At 38.1% G+C, this 22,197-nt stretch overlaps 1 protein-coding gene across 20 annotated transcripts in view; it reads left to right on the top strand.

Annotated features, from left to right (window-relative positions):
* The window catches only part of MAP2K5 (mitogen-activated protein kinase kinase 5), a 273,801-nt gene that overhangs the window by 178,315 nt on the left and 73,289 nt on the right, over nucleotides 1–22,197 (top strand). For 12 of the 20 annotated variants that reach the window (XM_023220742.2, XM_023220756.1, XM_023220749.1 and 9 more), the window contains one exon: nucleotides 14,630–14,659. The exons of the other annotated variants lie outside the window; for them this stretch is intronic. In XM_023220742.2, coding sequence (XP_023076510.1) covers nucleotides 14,630–14,659 — 30 coding nt within the window. The remainder of the gene's footprint in view (nucleotides 1–14,629; nucleotides 14,660–22,197) is intronic. 20 annotated transcript variants of the gene reach the window in all.

A 22,197-nucleotide genomic window follows, 5' to 3' on the forward strand; every position in this document is an offset into this window, starting at 1 on the left:
TAGGAAAATTTACTATAAAAAATACAAATAGTTGGATATAACTACCTTTTGTCTCGTTGGAATGTAAAAACTTAACACATCTAATTTTTACATATACATGTTGTTTAATGGATGCTAGATAAGACTTATTAGATACCAAGAAAATGAATTGTGATCTTCTATATGTATAAGTAAACACATAAACCATGTAGAGCTGTGTAAATGTAAATAAAAGTATTTAAAAAGTGGCAGGGGCTGGGCGTGGTGGCTCACACCTGTAATTCCAGCACTTTGGGAGACTGAGGCGGGTTGATCACCTGAGGTCAGAAGTTCGAGACCAGCCTGGCCAACATGGCAAAACGCTGTCTCTACTAAAAATACAAAAGTTAGCCAGGTATGGTGGCAGGCGTCTGTAACCAGTTACTTGGGAGACTGAAGCAGGAAAATCGCTTGAACCCGGGAGGCAGAGGTTTCAGTGAGCCGAGATCGCACCCCTGCACTCCAGCCTGGGTGACACAGCGAGACTCCATCTCAAAAAACAGAAAAAGCGGCATGAATCACCCAGCCCAGTACCCTTGACAGAAGCTTCTGGAGAAGTTTGATGGCGAGTTTGTCATTTTGTCATTTTCTTTCCAATATCATTTTTAGATTCAAGTGCTGTTATCCTAATTCTTGAACTATTAAAGGGCTTAGACTGGATTAATCAGAATTCAGTTCACATATTGGCACCAACACTTATAATCAGTGTGATCTTAGCCAGTTCAGTTTGCCACTCCAAGTGTCAGTTTCTTATGTGTAAGTTGAAGGTAACATTGGAATTCATTCATTCCTTAAATATTTGCTGAACACCTTTTACATGTCAAACACGTAATTAAGTACTGGGGATACACTGGCAAACAAAATAGGCATATTCCCTTTCCTTGTTGAGCCTACAATGTAATAAGGAAGGCAGAAGATAAACAATAATAAACACTTATACTTTCTGAAAGCAAGATTAGAATATATTCAATATTCTAGGCTTTTTCATGAACACTTTTATTTAACATTAACAACCACATAAAGTTACTTGAAGTAAGCCTTTTGAAATAGCGTCTTGTATGTATTGAGTACTTACCAAGTAATAAGAATTATGAAACATTATCTAGACTTGGCTCTTGCCTCTGAATATACAGAACTCATTTTCCCCCTCCCCTACTCAGCTGCCAAAAAAAACAAAAACAAAAATAACAAAAAAACCACCCAGACACACAGCTGTTTCTAGTGGGTGTGTGGTTGTGCCTTTGTTTGCTTTTCTAGCCCTTGGTGATTGTGAACTGGTCTGAGGGGTGACGGATGGCTCTGGATGCTCCGTAAGCAGCTGCTGTCAACTTTTCTATACCATAAAAACTTGCCATTTGGTGTTTCACTCAAATACTGATATTTTCTCTTCTTCTTTTTAAAATTAGTTTCAAGAATGTAAGTGAAATCTTACCACATGTTGAATATTCCTAACCTGAAAGTCCAAAATGTGAAATACCCCCAAATTAGAAATTTTTTGAGCACTAACATGACCCTGAAAGGTCACACTCATTGGAGCATTTAGGATTTCAGGTTTTTGGATTGGGGATGCTGGTAAGTATAATGCAAATATTTCAAAATCCAAAAAAGGCCAATATCTGAAATATTTCTGGTCCCAGGTAGTTCAGATAAAGTATACACTAAACGTGGAGTCTCCTGATCCAACTCGTGAAACATTTTACCTGTTGACCAAAGTTTCTGCTGAGAACCATCAAAAGGTGAAAGGATCTGAAGGGCCCAAAGACAAAGGAAATTTCCATGGAAGATTTTATAGGAAAGTGGGGAGGATGTGATTCTGGAATCCTTGTCATGGGTCCTCCCCTCCCATTGAAGGATGCTGAGGAAAAGAACATGTAACAGTTTCTGTCACTCATTCCCCTGCTCTTAACTCCTTTTTCTGTAACTCTGTCTTGATTTTTTTCCATTATCTTTTTTTTGGGGGGGAGTCTAAAATTGTGTGTAACTTAGTGCAAAAGGAGTTGTTAAGATAACCTTTGGCAGATGATGGATTGACTAGTTCAGTCCTTTGCAAGATTTGTGAAGGGATCCAGCTGTCTCAGATTACCATGCCTAAATGTGCATTTTCCAAGGTTGTCAGTGTTTGTAGTGAATTTGAAAGTGGCAGACAAAGTGAAGTGTTTCCCACTGAATAAGGCATTGTTGAGTTTGCTTTGTGTTCGGAGCTGTCGGGAACAACCATGAGATTGACAAAACAAGATGTAACAGGTGCTAGCAGTCCCAGCTAAGCATTTTGTTATTTTGATGGATTTCAGACTGATTTTAAAGTTTTTCCGGTAGCACATGCTCATATCATGTATACACACAAATACACAGAATTTGAAATTTTAAGAAACACAAAGTCTTGATATGAAGAATAAGTAGAAGATAAAGCAGGCATTTGACAACCCATTTTCAGATGTTTGAAGGACTGTCAGTGGAGAAGCAGCAAGTTGATCTTTTATGACAAGAAGGCTGAATCTTCTGAAGCTAAAACAAAAGCCAAAAAAAGGAAAAAAGTCCCATGACTTTCTATTCAGTATAAAGAAGGATTTTCTAATGGATAGAACTCTACACTTTTCTCCTCAACAGTGAAATCATTTGCCTTTAGAGGTAAAAATGTCCCATCCCTGGGTACACTTAAGTAGGGACTGAATGGCTATTTGTCTCAGATTTTTTTAAAGAATTTTTCTGTAGAAGAGACAGATACAAGGTTAGACAAGATGCAGTCATGTATTCATTTGGTCACTGAGAAAATATTTTTTGAGTGCCTATATGTGGCAGGCCCTGTGCTAGTCACTGGGGATACTGCTGAGAACAAAACGGACAAAATCCCTGCTTTCATGAAGCCTACATTTTAAAAAAGAATACTTGATCCTTGTACCTTTTTAGACAAATAAGCAAGTTAAGCTGCACGTGGTGACGCACACCAGTAGTCCCAGCTACTCGGGAGGCTGAGGCAGGAGAATCCCCCAAGCCCAGGAGTTTGAGGCTGCAGTGAGTTACGATCATACCATTGCACTCCAGTGACCGAGCAAGACCCTGACTCTAAAAGTAAAAAAGAAAATAAATAAACAAACAGGATGATATGCTAGGAGTAACTGAGTGGTCTGGGATTACTTTTCAGTTGAGATCTGAAAGATAAGGAACCAGTCTTCTAGTGGCATGTCTCAACACTAAAATTCTGAGTCTATGATAATTTTGGGAACCATGTCTGCCAACTTTGTGATATCCAGTGGTAAAAACCACTGCTCCTAGAAAATTCTCTTATATGCCTTATGTTGTACTTAGAGACTAGAATTTTTTTTAACCTAAAGAGAGACTTTAGAACTTGTTAAATCAAACCGCTCCTCTTAGCAGAGAGGAAGCTGGTCTCCAGGGAACTGTGCAGAAGAGGACTGGAATCTGGGTCTTCTGATGTGAAATGTAGTGCTCTTTCCTCTCTTCCAAGCTCTTGACATCCTCTTGCTCAGTGTCATTCTAACAAGAAGGGTGACAACATCACACTTTTTAAAAATGTAACACTTAACAAAGCTATTTGGTATTCATTATCTCTTTCAAGCTTCTCCCGACTCTGAAAAATCAGCAGCTTGAGACATCAAATATTGTTTCACCTTATGAGCATCAAAGTTCCCATTTTGCAAATGAGGAAACTTAGATCCAGATAAGTTAAAGGACTTTTCTAGAAAGGTTAAGTGAATAGATCAGGCAGCAGCAGTCAGGTATTCTGACTCACGAATTAAAATCTGCTTCTTCCATTATGCTACAGAAAAGTAAATCAAGTAGTTTGGAAAAAGAGATGAATGGTAAATGGAACTGAGCAGGAAATCAGATAAAGGAAAAGACAGGTTTGTTGTGACTCTGCTGGTCAGTTAAGACTGCTTTTCATAGGATTATACCTTACACTATCCCTGTAGCTGGTTTAGTTTCACCGTATTTCAAAATGTGCTAGTTATTTTTCAGAAACTAAGGCCTAGTTTATTTATTAAAAAGAAACACAAATATTAACCTAATCTCCAGTATGTCTACTGTAATAGGAAGTAGGTAGGTAAGGATCCCATCTATAGTAAATATTTATCCAGTGCTACCCAGTGTTGGCAGTAAGGGTATAAACTTTGCCCTCAGGGACTCCTTGACTAACAGGAAGAAAGAAAAGTAAAAGTGCAACGGAAACACGTAGAACTGGGCACAGGAGAGTGTGGGCTGACATCAGTGTCAGAGAAAGCGTGTCAGTTATTGATTACTGTTTAATAAACTACCCAAAATGAGTGACTTAAAATAACCATTTATTTACTCAGGATTCTGTGGGTCAGGAATCCTAGCAAGGCTCAGCCATTCTGTGTGGCATCAAAAGCCTCTCATGAGGTTGCAGTTGGGTAGTGGTTAAGGATGGAAGATCCAAGATGACTTCATCTGCGTGTATGATGCTTTGGTCGGGATGGCCAGGAGTGTCTGGGACCCATCTCCCTGCTTTCCCTCCTCTCCCATCTCCCCTTCATGGCTAGTTTAGACTTCCTTTGTGGTACCTGGTGTTCTAAGCTGTGGTTGCAAAAGCTACAGATCCCTTAAGACCCAACCTCGGAAATTACACAGGATTGTTCCTGCCACATTCTGTTGGTCACAATGTAGGTTCTTGATGATGAAGCAACAAGGTCACATTGCAAAAGAGCATCTTGGGCTGTAGATTGTGTTAAGGCCATCACTGGAAGCATAGTACATTTCAGAAAGCTTCCTAGAAGTGCTGGTATCTAAGCTAAGTTTTGATGAATGGGTTAAATTTGGAGGACAGTGTTCCAACAGGAGCAGCAGCGTGTACAGAGGCCAGAAGTATGAGAATATCAACTGTTTATGATTCCCTTGACTTTCAGATGTCTAGAAATAGAAATGTGAGTGAAGTTGAGCTCAATAGACTAGACCCCAGCACTGTTGTTTTCTCAAATACCCACAGCTTCATGACTTCAGAGAATGGTTTAGAACTGGAAGTTGCCAAAGCTAGGTCTCTAAGAGACCATTGTCATGATTAGGGCTGCCTGCTGTCAGAGGACACAGGTCAGCATTACACAAACTTTTTAAGAGGCTGTCATTTCTTAATTCTTATTATAAGGATTCAAATGACTGTTGAAGGAAACACATGAGATGGGGTTTGGGGCAGTTAACTCTAATCATTTTTTAAAAATTTGTATGGGGGCTGGGTGCAGTGTCTCATGCCTGTAATCCCAGCACTTTGGGAGGCTGAGGTGGGTGGATCACTTGAGGTCAAGAGTTTGAGACCAGCCTGGCCAACATGATGAATCCCCAACTCTACTAAAAATACAGAAATTAGCCAGGCATGGTGGTAAGCACCTGTAATCCAAGCTACTTGGGAGGCTGAGGCAAGAGAATCACTTGAACCTGGGAGGTGGAGGTTACAGTAAGCCAAGATTGTGCCACTGCACTCCAGCTTGAGCGACAGAGCGAGACTCTGTCTCAAAAAAAAAAGTTTTATGGGCACATAGTAGGTGTCCATATGTATGGGGTACATGAGATATTTTGATACAGGCATGCAATGTGTAATAATCACATCAGGGTAAATGGGGTATTCACCTCAAGCATTTGTCATTTCTTTTTGTTACAAACATTCCAATTATACTTTTAGTTATTTTTAAATGTATAGTAAATTTTTTGACTGTAATCACCTGTTGTGCCATGAGATACTATAATTTAATTCATTCTAACCTTATTTTTGTACCCGTTAATCATCCCCACTCTTCTCCCCGCCAGCTACCCTTCCCAGCCTCTGGTAACCATCATTCTACTCTCTATCTCCATGAGTTCAATTCATTTAACTCTAGTCTTTTCCCTCCTTGGCAACCTTTTAATCTTTAATAAGAAATAAGTCCTTTAAATTCATCATAATGGTTAAATATGTGAAAATGGTAGCTACTGATCAGTCTAAGCAGTGATATGTAAGAGGGCCTTGTCAGTTAAGACCGTCAGTTCCTAATACTAAAGAGTTTGTGTACCGTGTTCATTAAGGTACTGTGGCATAGAAACAAGCAAACCAGGCACCTCCAGGCTGACCAGACTTCAGGAGAGATCAGCATCAGGGGATTATATCATAATCAACAAATGCTTATTGTCAACCTACTGCAAAATGCTATTTCTGGTGTCATGGAGAACATAAAAGTTTATGATTTATACTTTGCCCTTAAACAAGTTAAAATGTGTAAGGCACTAGAAACACAGGAAGATGTAGAACACTGGGAACTGTCACCGGGGAGGGTGTGATACACACTGCCCAGTGAAGGGTATGGACAGAGAGTGGTACGAAGTTTGTCCACAAAACTGTGGGTAGAATCTTCTGGGATTAACTCCTGACAGAAGACGAGAAAAGGAGGAACAATTTGAACCAAGTCCTGAAAGAATAGGTTGGCTAGAAATGTATCTACTCATCTGTTGCACCATCTCAGATTCCAGATAGGAAAACTACCCTCAGTGTTGCATTTTGAGCTATGCAAACATTTGAAGAACTTTCATTTTTCAATTAGGGAAGTAAAATGGTTGCTTTCATTAATCATGACTAAACTTTATGTCTCTTTAACTCCGAGTCTCTCACGAATTTCCCCTTAGTGCACAGAATACCATGGAAAAATACCTTTGCCATTGTTTTTAACTGACTTTTAGAGATTTAGTTATGTACCCAGATATTTTCATTAGTATTGCTGTGAGTAGAGCTATTGATGGAAATCAACGTGGAACAGTTAAAGTGCCTGTAAAGCTTCAAAAATGGGTATTTTTAAATTGAGGGTTTTTTTTCCCCTTTTTTATTTATCAGTTAGCTGCCTTATATTTACTATGGCCTAGATGAAACTGTATATTCCATTTAAACATAGTATCTAACCACAAAGTTACTCAGCTAGGGTTTTTGGTCTAATGTAGTATAGACAGATTGATATACACATACACAAACAAACACACACATATATATACACACATATGCTTATATATACATAAGTATACACATATATACACACATATGCTTATACAGACATAAGTATATACATATATTTATATATATATATATACACACACACACACATACAAGGAAAAAAAGAAAATGATGCAAGTGAAATAGCATATGGGAGAGGAAGGAGAATTACGTGTTTGGGGACAGCAGGGTTAGAAAGACCAAGGAACATTTAAAAATTCAAACAATAGCATTTAGCCTGAAATCTACTTTTTATCATCTTTACCCAGCCATCAGAATGAAGAAAGACAGTGTCCAGCTGTAGCAGTAGTTTGGTAGCAGGAGAATTAGACGTAAAGGTACCAGTGCCTGAGGGGTGGGTCATGAATTAATAATTGCTATGTGGCGGATGAGCCCCGTCAGAAGAGCTGAAAATGAGGAAGTTGCCTTGCAGAGCGCTATCAATCACTCAGTGACCATAACTTCCAGTAATTAGTGTATTTTATGGGCCTTTGCTTCAGTGGCTCGAAAGCACATATGCTCCAGTCACAGCTAAACTTTGCCGGAGTAATATTCCAGGATGATTTATCCTCCTGCTGCACTGGGATATAACCCTATATTAGGTGAAGATTGTGAACTAAGCTGCAATAAAGTGTAAGTTTAGGTACAGTTTGCCCAGGTTGAGACCTCAATGTATCACGCTTTTCAGCATTCACGGTTAGGCTGTAGCAGGCAATCATTTTTAACAGTGAAACAAATAAAGCAATTAAAGGAATAGCATTAGGATATTGTACTTGTGAATTACTCTTGCCCTGTCCCTGTTTAAGTGTCTACTATAATAAGCTCATTTCTTTTTTTTTTTTTTTAACATACTCTATTAGAAACATTTATTTGTTTTTTGTTTTTTTTAAGTTTCAGGGTACATGTGCAGGATGTGCAGGTTTATTAATAAATATTTGTCTGTAGTGCTGTCTTTTCTCCCTTATTATTAATAATCTGGGACAGAGTGTAGGACCGTCTGAATGGTAGATAAGTGCTTGATTGATTTGTTTGTGCTACTGTTTGGGCTCCTTAAGTAAGTTTATATCAGTGCACTTTGATGAGGACAAGTAGTTGTTTTTTGTTTTGTTTTTAATATTGGCACCTGTTAAGGAGCACTCCTGATGGGACCCTCACATTTAGGCTCTTTCTACACAAAGAAAAAGATATTACTTACAGGCTCTCAGAGTACTTGGCACTTTTGGTATAGGCATAGTGAGTTATTTGCTGTGGCTCACCCACTGCACTAGAAGTCTATGAGGTCTTTGCAGACAGGATCCTTTACCATTGCCAAAGCATTTGCAGAGCCCAGTGTTCCTAGGCTCTTAACAAGCTTTGCCACCAACTTACAGTATGATCTTCAGCAAATTAATTAAGCTGCCGGTGCCTCCATTGGGCCATAATTCTGTTTGCGTTGAAGAAATCCTTAGAGTTTATAGGAAAGAGTTTGTGAAAGTAAGTATAAATTGAATAAGGAAAAAATATATGTGATTTCACTGTATTCTCTTGAGAGTAAAGTATTTCTTCATCACTTTTAATGATGGTGTCTTTGTATTTCCTTAAATAGACACCGGTGATAAGCTAATTTCACAAGTGTAGATGGAAGGGTGTACACAGTTTGATGCTTTTGTTACATTTATTATCCCGTCTTTAATTTGCAATGTATTATAATATGCAAGTTAAGCAATAATAGTAAAACAAACTAATTGTCTTTAATTAAAGTGAATTAGATTTTGATTTTAATATATTTGGTGTAGTGAGTACTGATAATGTGGAGGGTCCCAAAGGTTATTAGGGCATGTTTCTGTTAGGCCTGATGGTGTTAGTAATAATCCTCTTCCTCATAGTTTTAGACATGAACAAATATGTCACTTCATCAGTCTCTGTTACTCGCACTTATGCCCCTCCACAGGGGTTGCAGATTCCACAAGTTATCAGCTAATGGCGTTATACATTAAAAATTGAAGCTTTCCTCACTCTGAGGCCTTTCAAGGCTTTGTTCTTAAGCCCCAGACACTTTGGAGTGCAGCTGCAAACTATAGGCAGAAGATTAAATTAATTTGTAACTCTTTTTTTTGGTCCTGCATTACTAAATCCTCCACATTTAATTGAAACCCTACTTCAAGACGCTTTGTGTTTCTGTGTTCTTTGTTGTCAGTTTAACCTACAAAGCACTTTAACACTGGTAAATTGCTGTTATATCCTTTGGATTGTTTTTAAACCGTTCAGTAAGAAAACAGTGAAATTGATACATAGGGCGAAAAAGTAAAATCTTAGAGTAGATTTTGAAGTATTTCATATTTATTATGGTTCTTACCAGCATAGTTTCAGATGATTTAAACTCTCTCTCTAGGACTGTGTAAATTGGTCTTGGGATGAAATCTCACCTAGGGAATTTTATGTAATCCAGTAGTTAAGTCTGATTTTTTAAAGTTTCCATGTGTCTGAGTGTTCCAAAGTGATTGCTGCATTTCTATAAAATGAAGGTTTAACTGCAGCGCACAATCTAAATGCAAAATCCTTAGATGGAAATTTAATTGTGTAAAATATGCACAACGTAATTAAGAACAAATTTTAGAACATTTCAGACTATAAAGTTGTCCTTCAGCTAGATCACTGGTTATATTGAAAATGCTTATTTTCAATTTGTAGTTATGCCGAGAAACATAGAATATGTCTAAATTAAGAATAAAAAATTCCAGTGCTCATCAGTAGAACTGTAAATTTAAAACTACTTCCACAACGTAGTTGATATTCTGAGTAGGAGACTTGATTACTAAAAACATGTCTTGAATTTGTGTCCTGTACTTGTTTTCTGGCTACAATGTTTGTTTTCTCTTTACCATTTATGATTCTATGACAATAATTATTTTTATTATCAACAAAAGCCATTCTGTTGCTTTATCAATAAATAAGTTCTTTTTGTTAAAATACAAAGGTTTTTATTGTGTTATCTATTTGGCAATTGTTATGACCTCTCTTTCACACACAGACACACATACAAATATATTTGTTATTTAAATTATAAAATCCAACATATTCAAATGCTGCTAACTGAAGAGCATTTTATAGACTGTGGTTGGACAAGTCAAAGGTCAATAAGATGACACTAAGGAACAGTCCTATTTTTAGAGTGAGATGTTAGTTGTTTACTGCTATTTAAGTATATCCCCAACTGGTAAACACTTCAGACCACTCTTTTTCAGCCTCTTACGTAATAAACGTCCCACAACAAACAGTCTTCAGCAGTTTGCTAAATCTTAAGTATTTGAAATTAAAGTGTACTTTTTAATTTAACGTTAAATAGAATCCCTTATCTCTGCCTCCACCCCCTGGCCCCAAATAAATAAAGCTTTTTCAAATCTTTTACAATGTGAGCTGCTCCCCTCCTGGGAATGAAAAGGATATGAGACTCATTTGATGAAGTGCTGGCACTTATGTGTGTCTACATTTTTCAGTACACTTTTTTTAAAAAAACTAGACTTAAGCTGCCTATATTACATGCTTCTTTTGTAAAGATGATAAAGAGATCAGAGATTTCTATTGGCTTAACCCTAATCTATTTGCTTTGTTGTGATTCTTTTTTTTTTCTTTCCTTTAACTGTTAACCTATTTATAAATCTAAATCTACATACAAAGGTCATTGGTTGGCTGAACTTAAACCATTTTACTCAGTAAATTTAATTAAGAAAATACAGTGCAACTCATAAGCAAATGAGTTTTTTCCTAGTTTTAAACCAAACCACCCTCTTGAGTGCTGATTGCCTTGCCCGACCCCTGGTGATACAGAAACAGGCAAAATTAAAAAGGACATTAAAGCTTCATTAAATCTGGAACACATTTAGTACAGTGACATATCTGCAGGCCATTTCAGAGAAGATTACATACTCTCTTTTGTAAGTTTCCTAATTTATAATACCTTGACAATAAAAACTGGGGAAATGCAAGTAGATTAATAGACCAGTAGGAGTAAAAGATACAGAATGGCCCCAGGTCTGCCTGTGTGTGAAATATTCACTTGGAGCATATGTGCTCCTTCTTCCCCATAAGGGTCCCATGTTTATTTTGACTTTTGACAGCCTCATGGAGAACTCGTTCTTTTTTTTTTTTTTTTTTTTTTTTTGAGTTAGGGTCTCACTCTTGCTCAGTCTGGAATGCAATGGCATGGTCAAGGCTCACTGCAGTCTCTACCTCCCCGGGCTGAGGTGATCCTCCCACCCTAGCCTCCCAAGTAGCTGGGACTCCAGACACGTGCCACCACACCCCTCTCATTTTTGTAGAGAACTCGTTTTTCATGCAGCCATATCTACTAAGAAACCGTTTTCTTTTTTACCTCCTCCCAATAAAACATGATAAAAAGAGTTCTAGAGCCTGGCTATATGTTTCCTTGTACTTTTCTGTAAGACAAATAGTGTAGAACATAAACACTGTAGCTGCATTAGACCTAGAAGGATAGAGGCATACATAGAAGGCGGGGGTCTTCTCCTGGGGCCTTAAAATGACTGCTTTTAGTGCCAGCCTAATAGTGCTCTTGCCTGTTTTCACTGGCATGGATTCCCAAGTCTTTCAACAGCCCAGTGGTGACACTCTGTAAGAGAGGAAGTGATTGTCACCATGCTGCAATTGCAACAGTACCTACTAGTTAAGATCAAAGAACCATTCTCTGTCTTCTAACTCTAAAGAGGTCAGACCTGCAAGATGTCTTACAAGCAGTCCTCCCAGGAACGTAGTTAAAAGGTAGGACTGAGGTTCCACGAGATGTCAGGAAATAACACTGAAAGCAAAGCCAGACCCATGAATGATGAGTTCACCAGTTCAAGCACTGGCATGTGTTCCCAAGCAGACTGGTACAGAGAGGCTCCCAGCTGACCAAAGTGCACTAAATTTTCTCTCTGTTGTCTTGCATGGCATTGTCTTACAGAGCAAACAAATCACATCAGCCGTCCTTTTTTATGTGGTACAGTCATGACAGAGAGGGCCAAGTAGATGAATGCACATTCCCAAGTTGGCTGGAGCCTGGCCTCTCCGTAGAACCATGACCACTTGCAACTGGAAGCTCTGTGTCGAATCGGGAAGAATTCACATTTTTTGGTGTATCCCACTCCCTTATAAGATGTCCGTTTACCATTGCTTAATTCTTTAAATTGCAAGAACCAATGGTCAGTGTTGGCACCTGCCAGCTAGTTTAGAACTTGACTGTATGTGTGTTTGGCAAGTTTCCTCTGTCTTTAAGCCATGTGAACAGTATTCTTCCATGGTCCCTAATGACATGCTGAGCATATACCCAGGTGAATGGCACAATGCCTGTGGAAGGTCTTGAGCCAGAATGTTCTAAGTGTTTTGTAGTAGTTATGTGAGACTCTCCTCTTGCTGGTTTTCTAACTCCAAGTGGAAGAATATACAAAACTCATGATCTACAGATCACTGTGATACCTATACCTGTTAAGTCACTGCAGACTGTTGCAAATGCCTCGTTCACCCACCACAGTAGACCATAGTGATTCCTCCTGAATCAGTGTGCACACTCTGATTGGCCAGAAACAAACTATTTTCAAAATGTAGGGCAAACCTACAAACCTGTATTGCGAGGAGGTGGGGTGGGGACAGAGGACAGGAGAGCTGAGTCCCTCCTCTTTCCCTCCCCGTACATGGACAACAAACATAATCACACAAAACTTAGAAAGGGAGTTTTGCAAACGTCTAAATTTTCTTTCACCCCACCTTGTGATGTTTTTGTTATGTACAATGGAAGAGATTAATGATATCCATCAAATGAAATGATGATAGTATACCTATATCTTGAAAATCCATACCTATATCAGTGTATATTTTGTGGACAAGACATGAGTACAAGGTAATGAAACTAGGTATTCTAAAACATACATATATACACATACACACACAAGCGTATGTGCAAATGAGTGTTGACCTTTTCAAAGTAGTCACCTTATAAGGTCATAATTTTTATTCCTGTTACATGGCTATTGTTCATATTGGTTTTAGAACTTTGATAACTTCAGCATCTTCATGTCTAAGCAACAAAATATTTAGTTTTTGTAGGTTGCTTTGGGTTTTGGTAATATCCATAGGCTATTCAAACCTTAGTCTACAAATAATTTACATGATGAACAAGCTGAGGGGTATAATTTTAAATCCAAGATAAGATGCATACTAATGAAATGAAATAGGTATTCTGTTAATTGAAATAATTCTAAAACAATTACAAAAGGAGAATTCAGAAATGTTTGAGCAGGATCAGTGTCTTTGAAATAAGTACAGAACTTCTCAAGACTTAGAAAGGCGGTGTAATATGCGGGAAGGAACACTAGATTAAGTTGCAAATCTTAGGGTCAGCTCCTAGGCTTCCACTTATTAACTATTTGGGAGCTACTTCAGTGGGACTCTGGGTTTTAACCTTTGAAGTGGGTTGATGCCCTCTTAGATCCATTAGTGTTAAAATCCCTGATGTTGTGATTCTGCTTTGAAAGTAGTTACAAATACATGTAAATTATGTCAGGGCTGAGGATGGGCCACATTATAAAATTGCAAAGTTTTGCCACTATTTTCTTTAAATAGGTTTTGGTATGTTTGTTAAATTTTATCTTTTTGGCCAGGTGCAATGACTTAACCCTGTAGTCCCAGCACTTTGGGAGGCCAAGGCAGGCGGATCACTTGAGGTCAGGAGCTCAACACCAGCCTGGCCAACATGGTGAAACCCCATCTCTACTAAAAATACAAAAATTAGCTGGGCATGGTGGTGCGTGCCTGTAATCCCAGCTACCTTGGGAGGCTGAGGCAGGAGAATCACTTGAACCCAGGAGGCAGAGGTTGCAGTGAGCCAGGATCACGCCACTGCACTCCAGTCTGGATGACAGAGCAAGACTCTGGCTTAAAAAAACAGTTTGTATCTTTTTGCTTTATATCAAACCTATTCCTGGTTGGATCATTTTGTTTTTACAGGTGGGATCAAAAGGATTCAAGGATCAAAATTAAGTGACTGGCTCAGAAACAGAACAGTTTACAAATCAAGCTAGATTGGAAGCTTTCAGACTTAGACCTACAGTTCTGACTTCACAACCTTGAAATGGCCATTTTTCCTACTAGTGGGTAGAAAATGGATGAAAAAACTTTAACAAATGGGTGAAAATAATGGCGCAGTTTTCAATTTTATAATAATGTCCATTCCCCATTTCCTACGACCCTTCATTTATACTTGTAACTGAAAATTTTGTGGGTTAGTAACAATTAGATGTTCCCATTTTACAAGACAAAAAGCAAAGAATTTTTACGTCTCTGTCTAGAAGAAACTGTCGCACATATGTAAATGTGAATAATACCCATACAACTGAGAATATTACTAAGGGAAACCACATAAGGATAATGTTTTGTTATTAAAATTAAAATATTAGGGATGCAACATAGTCCATTGAAAATGTCCATTCTAAATACAGCTCTTAATGTAATTACAGCAATAATTTAGTTTGTACATTTGAGGTTGTGAACTTCTTTATATTTGCTGGATGCAGTTCTGAAATTTAGTTCTTGTCTGTCTTAAGGAGATCTGCCCTGCATGCAAATCTATAACTAGACAAATATTATTTCCTTTCCCAGCTTGCTCTTGGGAGGTTTCCATATCCTCAGGTAAGATTGTTCATTACTGCCGTTTGCCACTGTGACATTCATTCCTATGTATGAAGGTGCAGGGAGCAATTGTGAACATTTGAGCCACATACAAATAAATCTGTCCTGTTAAATTGAAAAGTGATATCTTAAGGAGTCATTTAGAAATCTCTATTGATTTTTGATTTTTTAAACTCCTGGATTTTTTCTTCTTTGTTAAAGGTTGAGAGTGATCATTGTGCTTTTCCTTTGTGTGACATTCGGGATTATTTCTTTTCCTGGTCCAATACCATGTACTCATTTTGAGGATGGAGGAGAGAGCCAGCCTTTTCTTGATACACCTTTTAAGCTCTTAAACTCACTTAAAATTTTTTGAGTTAGAAGATTAAGACAAAGGGTGAAAGCATCTAATCTAGGTCATTATTTTTGCTAGGCAAATAGATGGGCCCCCAATTTTATGAGTATAATTTTGAACATATTATTTAAAAGTATTTTGCTCCTTCCTGTCTACATTTACAAGAAAACAAAACAGTCCATTATACTAGCATTGCTGACTCTAATCTTCATTAAAATTTCTTTAAGATTTTTATTATAGAAGGGTACTAGCACTAAAATATAAAGCTATTTTGTGGTTTGAAAATGATTCCCCAGTGTGTGGGGGAAATAAGTGAAATGTCTAGAGGGATGAAAAATGAATGGTTTGACTGTTTTCCTCTGGTTGATGTTCACTGTTTTTCTGGCATCTTGGTCTGTACAGGCCAAAGTGCCTGGAGGCATGTCTGATTTAAAGGTGGTGTTGGTCTCTGCTCTTTAAGCATCTATTAACTTGCTATTATTATGCAAATAAGTGTTGTATTACACATACTAATTTATGCATGGTTAGATTATGCAGATGCATCACAAACATGGTTATTGAATAATAGGATGGGGCTCATTCTCTCTACCATCTTTATAAGCAGTTTTAAGCAAATTCTCCTGGTACCAATGTGGACGTTTAAAGACCCTTTACTCAATGAAATGTCTCTTTTGTATTCTTTTGCTTTCACAGTTAAAGCCATCAGATAAGTGGAAGAGGTGGAAGAGAAATTGTCCAAGTTGTTAGGTTCAAGAGTGTTAGTCTCACTTTTCTTTTTTTTTTTTTTTTTTTTTTTGAGACGGAGTCTCACTCTGTCGCCCAGGCTGGAGTGCAGTGGCCAGATCTCAGCTCACTGCAAGCTCCGCCTCCCGGGTTCCCGCCATTCTCCTGCCTCAGCCTCCGGAGTAGCTGGGACTACAGGCTCTCGCCACCACGCCCGGCTAGTTTTTTGTAGTTTTTAGTAGAGACGGGGTTTCACCGTGTTAACCAGGATGGTCTCGATCTCCTGACCTCGTGATCCACCCGTCTCGGCCTCCCAAAGTGCTGGGATTACAGGCTTGAGCCACCGCACCCGGCCTAGTCTCACTTTTCAAATTCATAGACTTTTTTGTGTAAATGTAATCTTTTCCTTATAGAGAAAATCTAAAATGCAGTTGCTTGGCATGAATGCTGGCATTTAGTGAGATTTTAGTGTATATAGCCTTGCTGCTTAGCTCTAGGTAGCCCATCAAATTAAAATCACATTTTCAGGATTTATAGCTCATTAGAATATTTATCTTGGTAAGCTTCTTGTTCTGTCAGTAATTTCTAAACAATTCAGTTTGGCCAATTTGTGAAATCCCCTAAAATTTTGAAAATGAACACGCAAACCCTATACAATATATTTCTCAAACAAATCTTAGTAGAAAACTTATAAGCCATCCAGTAAAAATTCCAAACGTTGAGAATGTAGCAATATTCTCGAGATTCCTAATGTCTAGAGTAATTAATCAGTGAGATTTGATGGGTGATGAGTCTAAGAAATGAATTGCCATCACATTTTACTATTGAAGCACATGAAGGCTGTGGTCGAAGTTGAGAAGAGGCTATTTACCTTTGCAGTATGGTTTTCCTGAATATCTAAATATATCTTTATCAGTCAAGTGGAAGTTGGAAAATTCTAATTCTATGCTGAACTCCCTAGTTAGCAACAACCTTTATGCCAGAGTGGGGGTGGGAAACAACTGTATTCCTTGAATCATGATAGAATGTTGTCACCAAATTGATACTTCTCTCTGAAATAATAGAAGCAGCTTTGATGCCATTAGGCCTATTTCCCAAGTCTTTCAACAGAAGTTTGGGTGTGTCGTTGCTAGAACCACTAATGACTTTTGGTAGAGTTGGCATTTATTTTAAAGGCTTTGTACTATAAGCTGAAGATTGGAAAAGGATACTTTATATAAATGCCTTTCCTACCCCTCTCTTATGTCCTCAAAAAAAAACACATAAAGAAAAGTGTATATTTTTATAGTGTCACAGAGGCTGAGTTATGGAATAACACCTTCTCTTTGGCCCACATTATGTTATTTGAACTCCTACCACTCTGTGAAATAGCCTCCCCTCATAAATTGGACAAACAGAATGGCTGATTTGCTCACTGTTAAAACTACAGCTGGTTTGGTTTCTTTGAATCCCAAGTGGAGTAGGCAGGAGTGAACCATAGACTCTTAGAGTTGGAAGGGATCTTAGACATCATCAAATCAAACTTCTGTACAGTGTCTCTGAAAAGCAGACATCCACACTGCTTGAACACTTCCAGTGACAAGAAACTCACTATCTTACAAAGCATCCACAGGGTCAAAGCAATGTTCTATTTATCAAGCTGAGAACTATCTCATCCTAAGTGTCACTCACTAGTCTTGTCCTAGAACACATGAAAGCCTTTCATATATCCTTAAGATCACATTGATTTGATTGTTCCTAGGACTAGGGACAGTGCCAGGGAATCGCTGCTGTGAACCCAAAGTCTAATCAGGGCACCAGACCTGAGCTGTCTTCACTAGTGGCAAATTAAGAGGAGTGGCCTATTGGAAGGAGCCCTGGACCACAAGTCAGAAGATTAGAATTAGAATTAGGTGCTACCAGTCTCACCGCAGGTCTTAATTGTTGCTTTGTAACTCTGAGGTGTCAGTTTCCTCGTCTCTAAAATGAGGATTCTGCCTACCTCTCCTATCAGATTAAAGGAGGTAGGCTGATCAAATGAAACTACGGATATGAAACCACTCTGAAAAGTACAAAGGGCCACCCGTCTGGATCAAATGTTGGGCTGCAGCACAAAACAATTTCCCAACTATCAACCATAGGTTGTAAAAGGATGTTCTTACCAACATGCCAGTCACAATTGGAGCAGAGTATAAAATGAGCAGAGGGTAAAGCGGGGAGGAGGGGCTGGCTTCAAGACTCGTCTTTCCCCCAGCTCAGCATTAGTGCTGCTGACAGCGTCATTAGCAGCCAGTCGTCCTGCTGGTGACACAGTGTGTACCCAGTGAGGGTGCAGAGGGAGGAGTGTTGGGAAGACTCTAGGGACAGTCAGTGCCCTGGGAGCAACATAAAAGTTAAAGGGCCAGGTTTTTGTTGAGATAGCCATTCTATATGAGTTTCATTGTTTTGCGGGTCAGGTGTTTGTTATTTGAAAGCACTATTTTAGTTTCCTTTAGGCCTTAGGATTGCATAACTTCATTGGCAGGTGGTTTAGGGTTCTAAAGAAAAAAAAGATAAGGAGCACAGTCTTATTACTACTGCCTATAACAGGAAAACCAATGGTGTCTTGGCTTCATCTAGCACCTTTCCCACATAGGGTTCCAGTCTCAGGCTGTTACCTGACTCAGGCTGTACATTCTACCTGCGGGGACTTATTTCCAGCCTCTAGGTGAGCCAACTCAGGCTCAGAGAGGCAAAGTAGCTTGCCTTAGGCAGGAATGGGTACAGTTAGGTCTAGGACTTGGAGACAAATAAGGCAACTCACTGGTTCTTTAACTTCTTAATTCATTTGGCTATTCATACCCCTCTGTTCTCCTTTCCACTCTGCCCTACAACCCTTCTAGTTTGCCCTCTCTGCCCTAGGGAGGCCTCTTGTATAGATGAGAAATGCTGAGCACTGGAAGGTTGTGCCATTGTGCATGGTGACAAGACCTTTCCCCAGATCCCTCTTGCTTTTCTTACCATGTATTTAGCAGAATAATGGGAGATCCAGAGGGCCCCAGAGCCCTCACTGACCCCAGTGCCATTAAATTATGGGTGTTTGTGAAGCATATTCTGCAACAGGATAATGAAAAATTGCATTTTAAAATATCTTGCAGTTTCTCAATTTCTGGAACAATTTAGCTTTGATCGTAATCTGGAAAGATGTAAAGGTCTAGACAAGGACTGGAGCTGCCTATAGTTAATCATGTAGATCCAAATTCAGTTGACTTAAAAAACATAATGGTGGGCAATGGTTTGTTTAATGACACCATAATTTAGGAGAAATGAAAAGGATTGCCTGCTAAAAATTGTCATCCTTCATTCAAACTTTACAACAGTGCCCTGCATTAGGATGATAGCAAATCCATTAAGGAGACTTCTCAGGGGATGCATCAGCTCTGGCATTGGGAAATTTGGCAAGCAAGATGCTACAGGAAAGTGAAGATAATACAGACACAGATGTATTTAAAGTACTTTTGCATGTATAAAAATACTGTTCTTCTTTTGGCTGCAATTCCTGATCTTGGTTAATAAATTACATCAAAATGACCTGAAGTTAAAAAAAGGGAAAAAGTCTGAGCAAATAGTGCCCCTGGTATTGTAAAGCTTTGAATGTTTTCACACCCCATTAATTTATTACTTCTCTTTCTTCATCTTTAAATTTCATTTTTTTTTTCAAAAATTCTGACTCCCCGCTGCTGCAGTGATTTTCATCTTGTTGTTAATTTTCCCTGCTCCATATGGAGCTCCAGACATTTCACCTGGAGGCTGTACTAGATTTTGCTGTAGTGATCGTACTTCCGGAGGCCAAAACTGTCATTTAGGGTTCCTGGTGCATCTGTCTGCGCCAGGCTTTTCACTGGCACGGGAGAGTGTGAATAACAAATTGGATGCACCTGAGATTCGGATGATTAGTGTGTTTTGTGAATCTCCACGACTTGTAAGCAGATAGCTCTGCGGGGAGGAGGGCGCTCAACAGCGACTGTGGGTGAATCTGTACTCACACCTTACATTTGGGGCTTTGCAAGGGAAGTGCAAACATCCTAGGCAGTCTGAGTGCAGAGAGAGTAACAAATATTTCATCCTGCCTTGTCATTGATTAGAAAAGAGCCTTTAATTTCATTTCACCCCATGTTGTGATTAATTTGCATTCTTTGTCAGAAGTTAATGGAGTTTTTTATGGTTCACTCTGAAATCCTTGAAGACATCAGACTTGATCTGATGTTTATACAACCGCCAGCGGAATTTTTTCGTTTGATTGATGGCAAGCTTGATGTTATTCCAAACGGCTTTTTAAGCTGTTTTTAAGAATTATTTGAATAAAATGCAAGCAAGATATTCTTGTAACGATCAAGTTTATCTGTTAAAAATCTGTTTCAAATAAGATGATAAGTAGTAAAAAAGGATCAAAAAGATAAGAGAAATAGTGAATAGTGATGTTATTTGTTAAAAACACATAAGAATGGCATTCAAATAAATTATTGCAGTATGTGGAGAAGATCACTTTTATTGGAAAAAAAAATACCATCCTCTGGCCAAAGAGAATAATTAGGACTAGGATCAAAGGAAAGTCTGAATCTTTGGGATTAGAAACTTTTACTACCAATTGGCTAATTCTCATTTATTCTGCCAGCTTTTGCCACCAGTGTACAAAATAGAGATTTACTTTTCTTAACTCAAGGAGACAGGGCTGTCAGGCCTGTTAGCTGAACAAAATGATGACATATTGCTTGTCTCAAAGAGGCATTCTTAAATCCCAGTACTAGGTAAACATAGGTAGATAATAAGTGAAATATATGCATTCTTAATGACATAACAACTGGCACCTTCTACAGGATAGTTGAGAAATGAAAATACCCTGTTGTTAAAACCAAGATACTTCTGTCATTCTTGGGTAAGAGAAATGGGTGTTCAACCCGTATACACTACATATCAAAGTATGAGAGGAGCTGTAGGTGGCATTTGCTACAGAACCTCCTGCTGTTAACCAAGGAAATACGTTTTGCAAATGCTTTTTGATTACCAATAACATGTTTGATTTGGGAGCTTTGCCTTGCTTCAGCAGATTCTTGCTTTGCTGTGACTGCTGCTAGTGAGACTTACTCATAGGTCAAAAAGCTACCTATCTGAGCACTTTCATTTAAAACTGATTAATTTATTTGCTGCATCTGAAAGTTTGCTAAATAATTGGGTAGTTTTAATTGAAGTTACTGTTTTCTGATCCTTGTATTAACATGATCTAAGGTCCTTTTTATTATATGCAATCCATATTATTGACCAGATTTGCCTTGTTTTCATTTAAATGTAAGCAGCATGTCAAGGAGAAAATATTTTGTTTAACTTGGCTTGGAAACGTGCTATTTTAATGTGTTTTGTTCTTTTCAATTGACAGACTGTCTTTTAAACATTCATTTATTTTGCAGTAATAAATTGTGCTCTGGATAGAGTATGTGTTTCAGAATAGAGTAGAAAGCGTATGTTCTTAAAACTATTTAAAAACATTGAACACTTTTCAAATGCTAATGTTGAAGTACTAGAGTTTTTACATTTTTATTTGTGTTTTAAAAGCCTTTGACTAATATATTGTTACTAATTCTAATGTTGATTGTTTACTAATGTCTTGTATTCAATGTTAAATTTAGACCACAGATATCATTTTCTTATTTATGTTTGCTGATCACGCCTGGAATTGCAAAATACCTAAAAAGTGTGCACTCTTTGAAAAGAGGTATTAGAATCTATCCTATGTTGCATAAACTTTTTGAAGTTTGGAACATCAAAGATTTAAGTAAATTTTTAAACATACAGTTTTTTTGTGTGTGAGGTCTTTAATCAAGGAAAAAATAGCAATGAGTAATCACCCCAAACTTCAGGTACTCAGCTTTAATTTGCAAGAGTTTAAAGGGGCAATATGCATGCAATTTTTTTTCTAAACAGATGTCTAGTCTATATGCTTTAATTTATTTTACTTTTGTTCTCACTATTTAGGATACAGACATTTAAAATATCCTGATATTTCAAGCATAAAATCAGATTTATATTCCATAAAATGCAGAGACGAAATTTGAGTGACATGAAGATGTTCACTTACACACATTTGCTTCTTCCTAGGAATTTTTGAATTGCCAGTGTCAAATTATTCTCCGTATCTATTGCATACTTATCAAGAAGTCTCATTATTTTATTTGCTTAGCCTATGCCAGAAACAGGAGGTGGGTTCCTAGTATATCCTTAAAATAGAGCAGAAATGGAAGAGAAATCATCCCCAAAGTGTGGGTAGCTTAGAAATGTGAAATTCTTCATTAAAGATAAATTACTTGTTAATACTTCAATTGAGATATCTGTATTTGGCCAGATAGGTTTGTGATTCCTGTGTTGTTTGAAAGCACTAACCTCATGTTGGTTTGATTCTGTAGTAACTTCTAAACTATTGTATGACATACATCTCAATTCAACATTATTTATCATTGAGCACCTACTC

This window comes from Piliocolobus tephrosceles, chromosome 6 (assembly GCF_002776525.5).
Source record: "Piliocolobus tephrosceles isolate RC106 chromosome 6, ASM277652v3, whole genome shotgun sequence".
Classification (NCBI taxonomy): domain Eukaryota; kingdom Metazoa; phylum Chordata; class Mammalia; order Primates; family Cercopithecidae; genus Piliocolobus; species Piliocolobus tephrosceles.